At 42.4% G+C, this 16,004-nt stretch overlaps 1 protein-coding gene across 2 annotated transcripts in view; it reads right to left on the bottom strand.

Annotated features, from left to right (window-relative positions):
• Positions 1 to 16,004, bottom strand: part of LOC126187771 (methyl farnesoate epoxidase-like) — a 308,053-nt gene that overhangs the window by 71,587 nt on the left and 220,462 nt on the right. For both annotated transcript variants that reach the window (XM_049929035.1, XM_049929036.1), the window contains exon 7: positions 13,863 to 13,980. In XM_049929035.1, coding sequence (XP_049784992.1) covers positions 13,863 to 13,980 — 118 coding nt within the window. The remainder of the gene's footprint in view (positions 1 to 13,862; positions 13,981 to 16,004) is intronic.

Below are 16,004 nucleotides of genomic sequence, written 5' to 3'. Positions count from 1 at the left end.
TTCTAAGACAATGGTGCCATTCACAAAAAAAAAAAAAAAAAACTTTTGAATGTCCATCCACCGTGGATTTTCGCTCAGTATTGTTTGGTATCGCCAACATTAAGTTATTGGCGATGTAAGAGGGTTATTCGGAAAGTATGGAGCGATCGGCCACGAAATGGAAAATGCAGTGAAAATCTGATGAAGCTTTGCACAGATGCGTTGAGCACTGTGTCTAGTATGCACGTCGATGGTATCGTGTCGCTCTTTTCAGTTCGGAGCTCACAGTGAAAACGTAAAGGGCTACAAATTAGCGTCTCCCGCCAAGTATAAGGGCCTGGCGACAGATTTCGCCTAAAGCAATGCAATCCACGTAACATAACTGTCATTCAGTTCGTTCTGCACCACAATTATTGGCCGCACTCTGCAGGGTCAATGAAGATGCTCCTGCAGCGTTTTTGATGAGAAGTGTTTGATCACCCACAATGCAGCCCGTAATTGGCTATCCCTGAGGTTCATCTCTGCCCAAATGAATCGCTGGCTATGAAGACAACATTTTGACACAGACAACGAGCTGCAGTCCAGAGTAAGAAATTGTCAAAAAGCACTGGCGGCTGTCTTCTATAAAGAAGGAATTGAAAAGTAGGTACAACGCTACGACAAATGTCTAAGTCTGAGCGGCGACTGTGTAGAGAAGTAGCTCGAAGGTCTAGCTAACCGTTGCAAATAAAACAGTTTTGGTTTTCACTGTGGTTTCCATTTCGCGTCCTGTCGTTCCTTACTTTTCGAATATCCCTCGTATTACACTGAATCGTAAGGGGTTCATGACAGATTCACTGTGATCAGTGGGCTTATAAAGCATGTGTGTGTTCGAACATGTGAAAAGAAAATGACTATGTCCTGCCGTAAGGAAGGTACGGATTTGACGTGGAAAACTGCGACAGTCGTAAGGGGAGTGAAGATTTTTTTTACTTAGAAAATTAAGTTCAGTTATAAGAATGGTACAGATATTTCTATCTCCAGAGCCACAGGCGTCAGGAGGGGGTATTTGCAATTCTTCTCTCATTGTCGAGTGTCGTCAGATTGGGGCTGCAATCGTAATATCCAATTGTAAGTTGAGTGATAAAATGTATGTGGCTGGCTCCCTAGCACGATCCTGTCTGGGACGCAGCAGTAGCATGTCGCTGGAACGATTGACGTTTACAGCTTAGAGTGTGAGCTGTCCAGACTGGAGCAGCTGGCTGTGGTACAGGAATGTAGCTGACCCAACCGTGTCACCCTCTAGACGGCTGAATAGCGAACTAACACTCAGTATGTGTTGGAGACTCTTCGTGATCGCTTGTGTTCTCCATGCAAATTTGAGAAGATTCAATATAAACACGTGTTTGCGCTGAACCATTATGCCCTCCCATGTATATAGTCCAGTTGACCACTTTTAAACATTTCCACATCATTATTTGATTGAAAAAACATCGATTGTGGTGCGTCTTCTGTGCTCCTAGATGGTGAAAGACCGGTAGAGCACACGTTTGCTGGCTCTCTAGACATGAGAGATATCTTAGTGGGCTTTGTAAAGCAGAAGGATGATTTGGGATCTGTTAAATCATTTACATCGGTATTTGTGCGTAGAACTATAATTTTACTTCATTTTTTCGAGTTGTCACATAAAGATCTTCGTAGATTGAGATACGTTCCTAGTTATCCGGTGACTTGCAGCACGCTCCACCTCGCTGCACCTCGCTAAAGTTTCGGGTTTGTAGAGAAATAATTTTCACTCTTTATCTTCGGAATTATACTGTGCAAGCGATCGATACCTTACTGCTATGTGCTTGATATCGACAACTACCATATAAATGGAATGATATTCTGGCAAAACATATGAAAATACGTGTGTTGTTGTAAATCCAAAGCATGGAGATGGGTGTAGAAACCAAGCAAGCAAGCAGGTCAGGCCCAGAAACGGTAATGCCTTTGTGTCGAGTGGAACCGATGCAGCCTTTGTAAACGGTAATGCCTTTGTGCCGAGTGGAACCGATGCAGCCTTTGTGCAACAGTTTGGAGAGTGATCACAGTCCACTGAGGGTGCTCTGATCGCATATCAGGCAAGCGTGTGTGGGGGCAGTTGCCTTGTGGTGGGTGACCACGGTGGATGACCGACTGACCTCGTGGGAAATATATAGCACTGCGAGGACTATATACAGTGCATTTGTTTATGCTGTCTATTTTCGCGGAATACGTACTAGTGTTTCGTGGTCGATTGCTATATGCAGGATGTAGAAGTGATGATTTTGTATGGTGCAGGATAAAAATTGTGTTTACTAGTGCATCGATATGGTATGTGGTCATACAACCAAGTTGCAGACCGGTTTCACACTGAAAAATACAAGCTTCCCTCAACAATAGCAGAGCAATGTAACTGAGGAAGTGTCTTTGGTGATAATTTCCATATTTCATGATCTATTCCCCACTTTTGCAAGATTTAACTGACAGTTCAATATGACTGCCGTATGATTTTTTTGTCGGCTCAAAATAGTTTTGCCACTGAAAATCTGGTAATTTGCTTGTCTGCAAAAAAATGCAGCCACTGCTTCCACAATGGCAGCAGCAGTAGTTTGGTAGGTAAATTCAGTAAGACCCAATCACAATACCCCATTCACAATACAACCTCTGTATGGGGCATAGGAGCCTCTACAGTCTGGTTTGAACAAATCGGGGTAAAGTGTCTATGAAAGTTCCATGACGCCTGAGAGTAAAGTGATGTCTTCTTTGTTTGTTCGAGTGTCCAGAGCCACGTCTAAGCAGACCATCCTCCTCTAGCGGGTTGCTGTCTGTCATCCGCAACTGTGGCTTTAGAGCATCTCCAGACCAGCTGCTGTAGGACACCGAAAATTCCAGCTGTTTTTCTCGTGTGTAGGACAGTGCTTCGAATTCTGTTTGTGTAATTGTTATGATTTTCCATTTGTGCTTAAACACCAGTCAGTGCTTCGAGAAGTGAGGGAAAAATAACCTCCCTGAGTCCAGCAGCAGCAGACAGAAAGTATGCCCACTCACTATTTCACAGAATTGATGAACATCATAGCAGCTGTAGGACATAGAAATTTTTCTCTCTCTGGCAGTGCTTTGAAACAAGCAGCTAAAACTTGAAATGTGGTCAGCGTCCTGTTTTTAAATTTACACAGATATTTATTTCGGCTTCCAGATATCATCGTTTTGGCGTGTAAAATCTGATATTGCAGCTGATATCGGTTTCAGGATCTGTTTCCCACAAAAGAATTTCTGTGAGGTTTTACCAGTGTGCAACAATCTGTTTTCAGAATTAGTATTCTAGTGTGGCGGTATCCACGCAAAACAGGCAAACAACTGTGCAGCTAAGTTTGTCGAAAATATTTCCATATGTATTCAGTTGGATTTAGTAACTCCTGAAGCAGCGTGTGCTCAGAGACAAGGGTATTTCCCACAAAAAAGCACGAAGTGTCTCAGGGACGGTTACACAAGTATGTCGCGATCTTCTTTTAGAGTCTGTGTTCAAGAGTGGCGGTAGTGGTACTCCTCGGAATAAAACTGGTAACTGTTTAAATGTTCTCATGTCATCTGCAAAGCTCTCTTTCTCTCTCTCTCTCTCTCTCTCTCTCTCTTTGCGGTGTGGTACGTTTAGTTCTTGTGATATAATCAAGTTATGTATATGGCAATATTCCGCAACACCAGGTGTAACAACTCCTGAAGCAGTTCAAGTTCAATGACAAAGGGTATCCGTGCACCGGTAAGGGAAGGAAGAACGCCGCAGGTATTTCCAACATGGCAGGAAGTGATTAGTGGACGGACCTGCGACTAACACAAGACTGTGATGTATGAAGGTGCGCTGCCTGGCAGTACGTTGTCTCTCTTCCAGCTGCCTGCAGAGACTCTGGAGTGAAACTCTTGAATCTTGTACTTCAGAAGTCTGACTAACTCGTCTTTTATGTAATTATCTATGGTTACAGCACACGAATTTATCAGCATGAGTTGTGAAGCATAACTTAGCCACATCTTCATTATTTCATGAAGTGTATTCATCTTCACCAAATATCATTGCAATTGACACAATCCTCAGATGCTAATATACCCTTTTGTCTCCAGCACAGACATCTCGTCTGTTGAACACAGTAAGAAATTACGTCTGTCCCCATAGTCCAACAGCTAGACACAGACTGAGTCCTTTCCCACGATTTTTCCCCAGACCGCCATCTTGGGTGACAGCGCATTGCTATGAACTAGGTCAGTAGTAGTATGGTAAACGCACTTGATGGAGCTACTGTTTATGATAACTCAAATTGTTTAAATAAGCAATGGATACTTGCGTCAGTCCCATTTCAGAGCCCATCACATAGCGTCCTGTTCCTGCCAATTCCCTGATTGAGAATGGGAGGGGGAGGGGAGGAGGTAAGAGAGAGGGTTACGCTAGTGGAGGTGGCCCAGTTTACCCATTCTCCAACCAATGTTTGAACTTCCACCATGACATCAATATGATATTGCCACATCTATGGCTGCCATCTTCGATCCGCCACCTTGAATAAATTTGGCAACAATGAAACATGGGGTGGTGCCGCCTGTGTCCCACGACTGGCAACACCTTTCGTGGATGGTTAGGATTGAAACAAAGACCGCATACATGACTACAATACGAAGAAGCAATCGAAAGGGAACACTGAGCCATCAGCTACATCATCAATGTGAAAGATGATTTTAAATGGTTAGACCATCAATCACCTTCAGTCAGTTGTTCGGGAATGCTCCAAAATGCCTCAAAACTTTTCCTGTTTCCATATTTTGTAACTGTCTTTTATTTAAAATCACCCCATGTGTGTACTGTGGGAGCAGCGACAAGATAATTTACACCGCGCGATGTCTACTTTTCTGTGAGAGCCAATGGATGAAAATGTGTTAATGTCAGTTTAGAACCTTACACAGACCTAGAAGTCAAGGAAGAGAAAAAAATGTGTGGCTGTTTGCAAAGCTGTGTCATACACTGTTTGGATGTGTTACAGCAGAGAGAGAGAGAGAAAAAAAACATTGTATCAAATAAAAGCATGGGGGCCCTCTCTTGCAACTGAGAATATAGTTTGTGGAGTATGGTCCTCCCCCTACAGTACAGGTGATGACACTGTATACCGGTCTGTGCAAGTGACTGAGGGCATAAGTACCTGTATGTTTAATGGAGGGTCAGCACATCTGCTTGATGCCAGCACATCATCTACTGGATGATGTTAGTGGAGTTTTTATATTTCATTGTTTTTCATTCTCTGTTACAGGTACAAAGTAACGATGGTAGAGAGAATGCTTGAGTGACAGTCCTGTATGCACCCGGAGGGATGCAGCTCACCTTGGGACTGCAGTACCTGTATGTACACTACTGACCATTAAAATTGCTACACCAGGAAGATGACGTGCTGCAGACGGGAAATTTAACCGACAGGAAGAAGATGCTGTGATATGCAAATGATTAGCTTTTCAGAGCATTCACACAAGGTTGGCGCCGATGGCGACGCCTACAACGTGCTGACATGAGGAAAGTTTCGAACCGATTTCCCATACAGAAACAGCAGTTGACCGGCGTTGCCTGGTGAAACGTTGTGATGCCTCGTGTAAGGAGGAGAAATATGTACCATCACGTTTCCGACTTTGATAAAGGTCCGATTGTAGCCAATCGCGATCGCGGTTTATCGTATTGCGACATTGCTGCTCGCGTTGGTCGAGATCCAATAACTGTTAGCTGAATATGGATTCGGTGGATTCAGGAGGGTAATACGGAACGCCGTGCTGGATGCCAACGGCCTCGTATCACTAGCAGTCGAGATGACAGGCATCTTATCCGCATGGCTGTAACGGATCGTGCAACCACGTCTCGATCCCTGAGTCAACAGATGGGGGCGTTTGCAAGACAACAACCATCTGCACGAACAGTTCGACGACGTTTGCAGCAGCATGGACTATCAGCTCGGAAAGCATGGCTGCAGTTACCCTTGACGCTACATCACAGACAGGAGCGCCTGCGATGGTGTACTCAACGACGAACATGGGTGCACGAATGGCAAAACGTTATTTTTTTCGGATGAATCCAGGTTCTGTTTACAGCATCATGATGGTCGCATCCGTGTTTGGCGATATCGCGGTGAACGCACACTGGAAGCGTGTATTCGTCATCGCCATACTGGCGTATCACCGGGCGTGATGGTATGGGGTGCCATTGGTTACACCTCTCGGTAACCTCTTGTTCGCATTGACGGACGGCACTTTGAACAGTGGACGTTACATTTCAGATGTGTTACGACCCGTGGCTGTACCTTTTATTCGGTCCCTGCGAAACCCTACATTTCAGGAGGATCATGCACGACCGCATGTTGCAGGTCCTGTACGGGCCTTTCTGGATACAGAAAATGTTGGACTGCTGCCCTGGTCAGCACATTCTCCAGATCTCTCAGCAATTGACAACGTCTCGTCCATGGTGGCCGAGCAACTGGCTTGACACAATACGCCAGTCACTACTCTTGATGAACTGTGGTATAGTTTTGAAGCTGCATGGGCAGCTGTACCTGCACACGCCATCCAAGCTCTGTTTGACTCAATGCCCAGGCGTATCAAAGCCGTTATTACGGCCAGAGGTGATTGTTCTGGGTACTGATTTCTCAGAATCTATGCACCCAAATTGCGTGAAAATGTAATCACATGTCAGTTCTAGTATAATATATTTGTCCAATGAATACCCGTTTATCATCTGCATTTCTTCTTGGTGTAGCAAATTTAATGGCCAGTAGTGTAGGTTGGAGCCACACCACAATGTGGTAGCAAAATCCTCATCCTTTGGAAACGTTCCACAGTGCTGCAAAGCTCTTCCACTTTCTGTATGTACTGACTGTCTTTTATTTACAACCATATAGTGTGTGTGTTGTGGGAGGAAGTTTCGTTTGGCTTTGGCATTACACATCATGCACTATTGGGGGAACTACGACATGTTCCTATTTCCACCGAATCTTCTAAACATGGTCCTGTTGTGCTAACTCAGTTCACTCTTTACTACCCAGTTTGCAGAAGGTGGTAGATGTTACACTCTCTGACTTCTGTTCAATTCTGACTTAAACTGGAACGATCACATGGACAAAGCTACAGAGACTAAGGAACAATTACAAGATGCGTAGGGGTACCTAAAAAAACATGTTGAAGTTTTACTGTAGCAGGTAGGTTCAGAAAAGATGACTTGTTTCGAGATATGAGGATGCCACGAATATGATTCACTAGTGGCTGTAATCATTAAAAGAATTTTTCATATGATCCAATGCAGGTATGGGGTTGAATGGAAAGGCTTGATTCCAAATCGCAGACAGCATTTCTACTAGAAAGCGTATCACTATTTTGTACATTTCTTACGACCACAACCTAGCGCTGCATTCTTTTTTTAAATGATTCTCTGTCATGATATTGAGATAGAAGGCGTTACAAACACTGGAGAAATATGTGGCGGCGGAATGAGGGAGTTGCAAATACCGGCTTCATACCACGTTCCTTAGCCAAATCACTTTCTTAATCCAGTGATTTTATTAGCTTACATCGCAGGCAACGTGCACCTGCACTTTTGAGCTGTTGATACACACCCCAGCGATCACCATCTATATCAGGGGTTCTCAAACTTTTAACCTCTGCCCTCCCCCCTCTCACAAGAAAAATAGTATCAGGCCCCAGCCTTTTGTTATAAAATAGTCATATTTTAAATTTTTTCCTTATTATGTTTCTCAAAGTCGATTTAAAAGGATTTTACGTAGCAGAAACCAAAAATAACAGGACTTATTATAATGAAAATATGGAACAAATTTTTACCTTGACCACATTTTCATTTATTTAGAAACTATGACATGAACATTATTTAAAATTCAGCAAACAAGAATTACAAGAGCAATAAAAATTTAAATTAAAAAGTTCAGTGTGATGGGTGAGCTTGATTTTGAGAACAATGTTTCTCAAGACTTGGAGGAATAGCAGAAAGAGTCAGTCGAAGTTTTTTGTTTACATTTAGCTTTGAACAGTAGTTCAACTCCGGAGATGACACAGCTGAAAAACCCAGACTCGTGCAGTACGTTGTTGCGAAAGGAATGAGGATCTTCATTGGATTTTGGCTTAGCGTTGGCAAGTCCTTGCTCAAGTGTATTCAAAATTCGAACAAAGACACTTCATTAAATTTACTCGTCATTGAAGTATCACAAGTGAGTTCAATAACTTGTTCTTGCTCTTTTATATTTACAGATGTTGGTCGAGGATCATTTATGAATGGATTTTTAATCTAATTAAATTTATCGAAATCATTGCTGAAATATTTCTCGAATTGAACTTTTAATGTTGCAAGATGATGAAGAAAGTAAGCTTTTATCACTTTAGAAGTGTCATATTATCTGTATCCTCTAACAGTGACACTATAGTACGGATCATATCTAGTATGCCACTCTCCATTCGGTTTTGCTGCAGCTCTAATTTCTTTATAAACGTCTTCACCTTTTCGTTTCAAGATATTACAGTAGCCTGATTACCTTCAAGTGAAGTGTTAAGAATATTTAGTTTCTCAAAAATATCACTGAGGTAAGCCTTTTTAAATAAAAAATCTCAGTTGCTGAAACAGTCTGCCAAAGAGTGACTTCTCTCCGTTCAAAAACAGAATACCTCATCCCTCAGTTCAAAGATTCTTTTCAATACTTTACCCCTTGAATGTCATCGAACATTACTAAAAACAGAGCAACTGGGTGTGTTCAGAAAAGCCATCTCCTCACGCAGCACTTTAAAAAGCCTCGAATTTATAGATTTTGCTTTAATAATGTCAAATGTTTGTATAACCGTTTGCAGAACTTCATGAAGTAATGGACGAAGTTTAGCGACTAGAGCTTCCTGATGTATCATGCAGTGAGTCCATACAGAATCAGGAGCTACGGCTTTAACTTTCGCTTGCAATACATCATGAGTACCAGACACTGAGCGAGCTCCGTCTGTGCATACTCCAATGCACCTATTCCATGAAATACCGTTTTGATTTTAAAAATGTATTGAACATACCAAAAAGGCTTTCAGCTGTAGCTGTTTTCAGTATCGGTTCACAGAAAAGAAACCCCTCTCAAATGTTAAATTCATCAAGGAAAGGAACATAAGCAATCAAATGAGCATCTTTGTATCAGTTGCTTCGTCCACCTGAAGTGCAAAATAGTTGTTGCGTAATTTATCGATTAACTGCTCTAGTAAATCGTCAGAAATGTCTAAAATTCTTCTAAGCACCGTGACATTAGAGTCAGGAATACTTTTCAACTGTTGAACGAATGAGTCGCCAAACATTGTTGACTACATCAATCGCTGCTGGTAAAACCAGAGTTTCTGCAACCGTGTGTGGTTTCTTGCATTTAGCAATTGTATGAGGAATCTGGTAAGAGGCTAAAAGGCCCTTAGACGTCACATTCATAGTTCTAGCAAAGTTCTTCTGGGTAGATAATAAAACATTTAGTTTCCTGATAAAAAAATCTTTTGGTTTTCCTGTTAATTCAGGGTGTTTGGTTTCAAGATGTCTCTTTAACTTGTTAGGTTTCATGCCGCCAGCAGCTAAAATCGTTAAACAAACTACACTCTGCGGACTTTCTTCACCATTGATTGTCCTTCCGCTCTGCCAGTTGACGGACCGCTGCTGTCTTGATGTTTGTCAGTAATCAGGAACCGCTTCATACTGCAGTCAAGTCTTCCTCGCAAAGTCGTCGCTATAAGGATGCGTTGTGATACATGAGTGAAACCTTGCACTGCGCGGGATAGTTACGGAAACAGCAATAGCACAGGCGACGAAGGGTATTCCGCTGACTATCGAAGGAAGCAACGCCACCTAGGAACAAAGCCTACTCAGTTCGCGGGTGTAGGCTTTGTTCCTAGGTGGCGTTGGAGGAAGTCGCGCAGCTCGACCGATCATTGGAAACAATGCTGACAATGTTTGACGGCGGTTTCATGTCGTCGATCACGTCTGGTTTTAACACCGACGTCTTGCGAAATTCAAACCACATCACTGGCATGTCGTTTGTTCGACAAAAGATACACCTAATTGTTTATTACTAAGAATATATTTTTTCTCCTAATATAACGCGCCCCCCTTGCACGCCATACGCACCGCCCCCTCGGGGTCGCGACCCACTGTTTGAGACATATATATAGATATATTTAAAGTTGCGGTATTTGTGTGGAAGACCACTTCATTCGGAAGCAATACCATATTTTGATTTATAAAGCGTGTATAGTTTTTAACATGGACATCGTTAGCAACACTTGTCTGCGCCGGTAGAACGAGGACTGCTTGTGACAGTAACATAGTTGTTGCAATAGTGTTTTCTTAATAGCTGGTCTCTTATAAGACGATTACGTCTCTGCTCCTAAAACACACTGCTATCACTCGCAAGAAAATCAAATGAGACATCTCCAACCATTGCAAATTTTCACTCTATATTGTTTGGTATCACCAGCGTTCAGTTACTGGCCAAGTACTTTACTTTGTAGGGGGTGTGTGATAGATTCGCTGTGATCAGCTGGCTTGTAAAGTATGTGTGTGTTCCTACATGTGCAAAGAAAAATAACTATGTTCCTGTTGTAAGGAAGGTAAGGATTTGACATGGAAAACTATTATAACCGCAAGGAGGATGAAAGAGGTTTTTAGGTGAAAAATTATGTTCAGTCATAAGAATGCCATAGATATTTTTATTTCCAGAGCCGAGGTCGTCGGGAGGTGGTGTTTCCGATACTTCGCTCATTGTCGAATGTCATCAAATTGAGACTGCATTCGTAATATTTAATTGTAAGTACACTGACAAAATATATGTGGCTGGTTTCTTAGGACGATTCTGCCTGGCGTGTGAGGAGTGCATATCGGCTGTGACCGGTGGCCGGAACAATCGACATTTCTGGCTTACGGTGGGAGGTGCCCAGACTGGAGAAGCCGACAGGGGTACAGGAATGTATCTGACCTAAAGCCGTCGCCATCCAGGTGGGTCAATAGTGAACTAATAGTCAGTATGTGTTGGGCAACCTTAGCGATCATATGTGATGGAAATTTGAGAAGATTCAATACGGGCGTGTATGTTTGCGCTGGACGGTTATTCCCTCCCATGTAAATAGTCCAGTTGTCTGCTTCTACACATATCCCATCATTATCATTATTTGGTTGAGAGAACAACGACTGTGGTGTGTGTTGTGTGCATCTAGATGGTGAAAGACAGCTGGAAGACGTTTCCTGGTTCTCTAGACATGAGAAACACCTTAGTTGACTGTGTAAATTTGCAATCTGTTATACCACTGACATTAGTGGAACTACCAATTTCCTAAATTTTTTCGGGTTTTCACGTAAAGGTCTTCGCAGGCGGGGTAAGTTTCTACCTCTTGCACCTCGCTAAAGTTTCGGTTTTGTAGAGAAAAGATTTCCACTCTTTATCTTCGGAATTATACTGTGCAAGTGATACTGCTATGCAAGCGATGTCCCTATGTGCTTGATATGGAGAACTATCGTGTAAATGGTGTGATGTTCTGGCAAGCCATGTGAAAATGTATGTGTTCTTGTAATCCGAGAGTATGGATACGGTTGTGGAAAGAAGCATGGCAGTAATCTAACAAGCAAGCCGGTCAGAGACGGAAATAGTAACGCCTTTTTGCCGAGGAGAACCAGCCCAGCCTTTGTACAACAGTTAAGAGAGTGAACGCTGTATGTGGAGGGCGCTCTGATCGCTCATCGGGCCGATGTGTGTGCAGGCGCAGTTGACTCTTGACAATTGGGCATGAGATGACCGACCGATCTCGCGGGAAATATCTAGTGCTGCGAGGGCTATGAACATTGCATGTGCTTATATATGTACGAGAGTCTGGTGGTTGATACCTATATGCAGGCTGCAGAAGTTGTGATTTTTTATGGTGCAAGATACATATTGTATGTTTACGAAATCGATATAGCATGTGGTGATATAATCCGGTTGGAGATCGGTTTCATGCTGAAAAAGTTTGAAGCTTTCCTCGTCAGCAGCAGAGCAGCGCAATTGCTGAAATGTCTTTTCTTCCATATTTCATGATCTATGGACCACTTTTGCATGGTTTAACTGTCAGTACAATATGGCTGCTTTTTGTTTTTAGATCTGTATGAAATAGTTATGACGCTGAAAGATTCGTGCTGGCAGCAGCAGTTTGGCCGGTTTCAAACCGAAAACTTCAAGCTTTCCTCGACAGTAGCAGATTAGTGTGACTGAGGATGTGTCGTTCTGCATTTCATGTAGTGTGGACCACTTTTGAAGGGGTTAACTGTCAGTGCAAAATGACTGCTGTATGTTTTTCTCGATCTGTAAAAAATACTTTTCCCGCTCTTCAGATAATGGTGGACAGTGCTCCCACACTGGCAGCAGCAGGAGTTTGGCAGGTAAATTAAGTAAGAGCCAGTCAGAATTCTCCACTCAAAATGCTCCACTCACAAGACTTCACGCTATACTATAGTACTATATACGTACAAAAAATAAACAATGCTGGCCCAAAAACTACTGATATTTCCTTTCAAGGTTAGTATATCAACTAAAGATTCCATTTGGTAAGAACAGATAATGAGAAAAAGTAAGTTTCTAATTAGTAGCTGATGTACACTATGTGATCAAAAGTATCCGGACACCTGGCTAAAAATGATTTACAAGTTCGTGAAGCCCTCCATCGGTAATGCTGGATTTCAATATCGTGTTGGCCCACTCTCTCAGGATTACGTTCATTCAGCTGCTGGAAGGGTTCTTGGAGAATGGCAGCCCATTCTTCATGGAGTGCTGCACTGAGGAGAGGTATCGATGTCGTTAGGTGAGGCCTGGCACGAAGTCGACGTTCCAAAACATCCCAAAAGTGCTCTAAAGGATTCAGGTCAGGACTCCCTGCAGGCCAGTCCTTTACAGGGATGTTATTGTCGTGTAACCAGTCCGTCACAGGCCGTGCATTATCAACAGGTGCTCAATCGTGTTGAAAGATGCAATTGCCATCCCCAAATTTCTCTCAATAGTGGGAAGCAAGAAGGTGCTTACAACATCAGTATAGGCCTCTGCTGTAACAGGATCACTCAAAACAACAAGAGGTGCAAGCCCCCTCCACGTAAATCACGACCACACCATAACACCACAGCCTCCGAATTTTACTGTTTGCGCTACACACACTGGCGGATGACATTCACCGGGCATTCGCCACATTCGCCACATTGTGTACAGTGATTCGTCACTCCACACTACGTTTCTCCGCTGTTCAATTGTCCAAACTTACACCAAGCGAGGCGTCTTTCGGCATTTACCAGTGTGATTGATGTGTGGCTTTTGAGCAGCCGCTCGACCATGAAATCCAAGTTTTCTCACCTCCCGCCTAACTGTCATAGTACTTGCAGTGGATTCTGATGCAGTTTGGAATTCCTGTGTGATGGTCTGGACAGATGTCTGCCTATTACACATTACGACCCTCTTCAACTGTCGGCGGTCTCTGTCCTTCAACAGACGAGGTCGGCCTGCACGCTTTTGTGCTGTACGTGTCCCTTTACGTTTCTACTTCACTATCACATCGCGAACAGTGGACCTACGGAAGTTTAGGAGTGTGAAAATATCGTGCTCAGACGTATGATACAAGTGACACCCAATCACCTGATCATGTTCGAAGTCCATGAGTTCTGCAGAGCGTTCCATTCTGCTCTCTCACGATATGTAACGACTACTGAGGTCGCTGATATGAAGTACCTGGCAGTAGGTGGCAGCATAATGCACCCAATATGGATGACGTATGTTTTTGGGGGTGTCCGGATACTTTTTATCACATAATGTAGGTTTTGGTCTTAGTGACACAATAAATGTACAAACCACTGGGAGTCTATAGCCGTGTAGCGTGGTGTCTTCGAGTAAGCGCCGAAATCCACGTATTGGTAACACATAACACATTCTCATTGACTCCATTAGGGCAGCCATAGTGTAGACCAACCTACAAATAATAAAAGTTTTTGCCATTATTTTAGTGGTATGAATTCTCAGACTTCATTTTTATGGGAGGTACATCAAACCATGTGATAAAGGTCAAGGCCTTAGTTATTTATCAATCAGTCTTATTCAACTAAACTATTGCAGAAGAATGCCTTGGTAGAATTGTACTTTCAAAACAAGGAAATAAAAATATTTCAAACTCAGGATGACTAAATATCGCATTTCGTATAACCATTTGAGTGCTACGCTACGGATGAATAAAGTGTTGTCAAGATGTTTACTGATCACGGCATCAAAACGAAATATGCCAAAACGGAGCCTACAGTATTCAATTAACAGCTCTCGATATTGCTTCACCAAAGAAGATCACAAAACAGTATGTAGTTTCGATCGTTACATGGATGCAGAAATGACGCGTTAGATTGTATGTAGAACTATAGATCTATCTCAGTGATGATAATCTGTTATAAAGTAAGGGACCAGCAAAAAGATCGGAGACAGTATAACAGTTTACGTTGAAATCAGAAAGAATGTCTATATTAACAATGAAGTGCAAGAATAGAAGCTATACCCTTATAAATTGCCATGCATCTATTAATTATGATAAAAGAAGAAATCTGCAGAAAGTAAATCAGTTTACGGGTATTTTGGAAACTGAAATCTCCAACATACCTGAAAACAATGTTAAAATACTTCTCAGCGACTTCAATGTGCAAGTTGGGAGGGAAAAGAAATTTAAGAGAGTTATAGGCGAATATCTAGCACACTTAAGAACAAACAGAAATGATGAGAAACTGGTCATCATGTGTAACATGTTCCAGTTAAAACTGATGTCCACACATTTTTGCAAACTGACCAGAAAGCCAACAGTTGGACACCTCCAACACCAAACCCAAGAGAATTTCAACTGGATCACACAGCCGTATCTAAAAGGAATATCATGGGAATTATGAAAATTCCCAAGTTCTGATTACTTTAAACTTGGGAATTTTATTCAGATCACTGTCACTCTAAGATTAAAATCAGGTCTCTCCCATCCAAACCAAAAAGTACAACCAAGAACTTAATCAGATACAACTCCATTACAGCTAATATTGCAATACAAAATATAGAAAAATTTAGAGAAGAAACTGAGACAACAAAAAAAGTGTTCGCATGAACTCCATGCAGAGAAAACTTTAGGACTGGCTAAGAATAAAAGGAAAACATGGTGGAACTAAGAGGGAGTGAAATTAAATCAGACGGAATTAAATCAGACGGAAGGTCAAGGAACGATATAGCAAGCCAGATCCACCTGGAAAATGCTGCTTTTAACAAGAGAAGAAACCTTTACACATCCAGCAGCATAGACGAACGTCTTAGGAAAAACCTCATGAAGACATTTATTTCGAGTGTGCTGCTTTACGGAAGTAAACAGGTACACAAGAGAAGCAGACAAAATATAAAATAACAGCCTTCGAGATGAGGTGCTACTGTAGAATGCTCAACATTTCCTGCGTAGGCAAGACATCAAGCGAAGAGGGTCTCCACAGAGCAAAGGAACAGAAGCCGTGTCTCCTGAAGTTCATCAGACACAGAAGGAACACACGGGTCGGCCATCTGTTGAGACGTGATGGTATCATTAAAAGCATCATTGAAGAGACAGTAGAAGGGAAAAATACAAGAAGCAGACCAAGACTAGAATACATCAACCAGATCATGAAGATACCAGCTGCACTACCTATACTGCTCTCAAGGGGAAGCCGAAGACAGAAATGCATGGAAAACTGCTGCTAACCAACCTGATGGCTGAAGACATAAGAAGAAGAAGATATTGGTATTGCCTGACAGTGAAGCACAGAAACTGCTACATTCCCCAAAATACAGGATAATTTTGCCCGATTTTTGACCCCTGTACTGCCATACTGACCGACGCGACTGAACACAGGTTTCGTTTACATAAAAGAAAAAAGAAAAAAATTAAGAAATGTTGGCTCCTTAGGTAGTGAATACGATTTTTCTTTCGTCGAGCAGAACCTTTCCGCT

This window comes from Schistocerca cancellata, chromosome 5 (genome assembly GCF_023864275.1).
Source record: "Schistocerca cancellata isolate TAMUIC-IGC-003103 chromosome 5, iqSchCanc2.1, whole genome shotgun sequence".
In the NCBI taxonomy this organism is placed as follows: Eukaryota; Metazoa; Arthropoda; class Insecta; order Orthoptera; family Acrididae; genus Schistocerca; species Schistocerca cancellata.
This window is presented reverse-complemented; position numbering and strand designations above follow the sequence as displayed.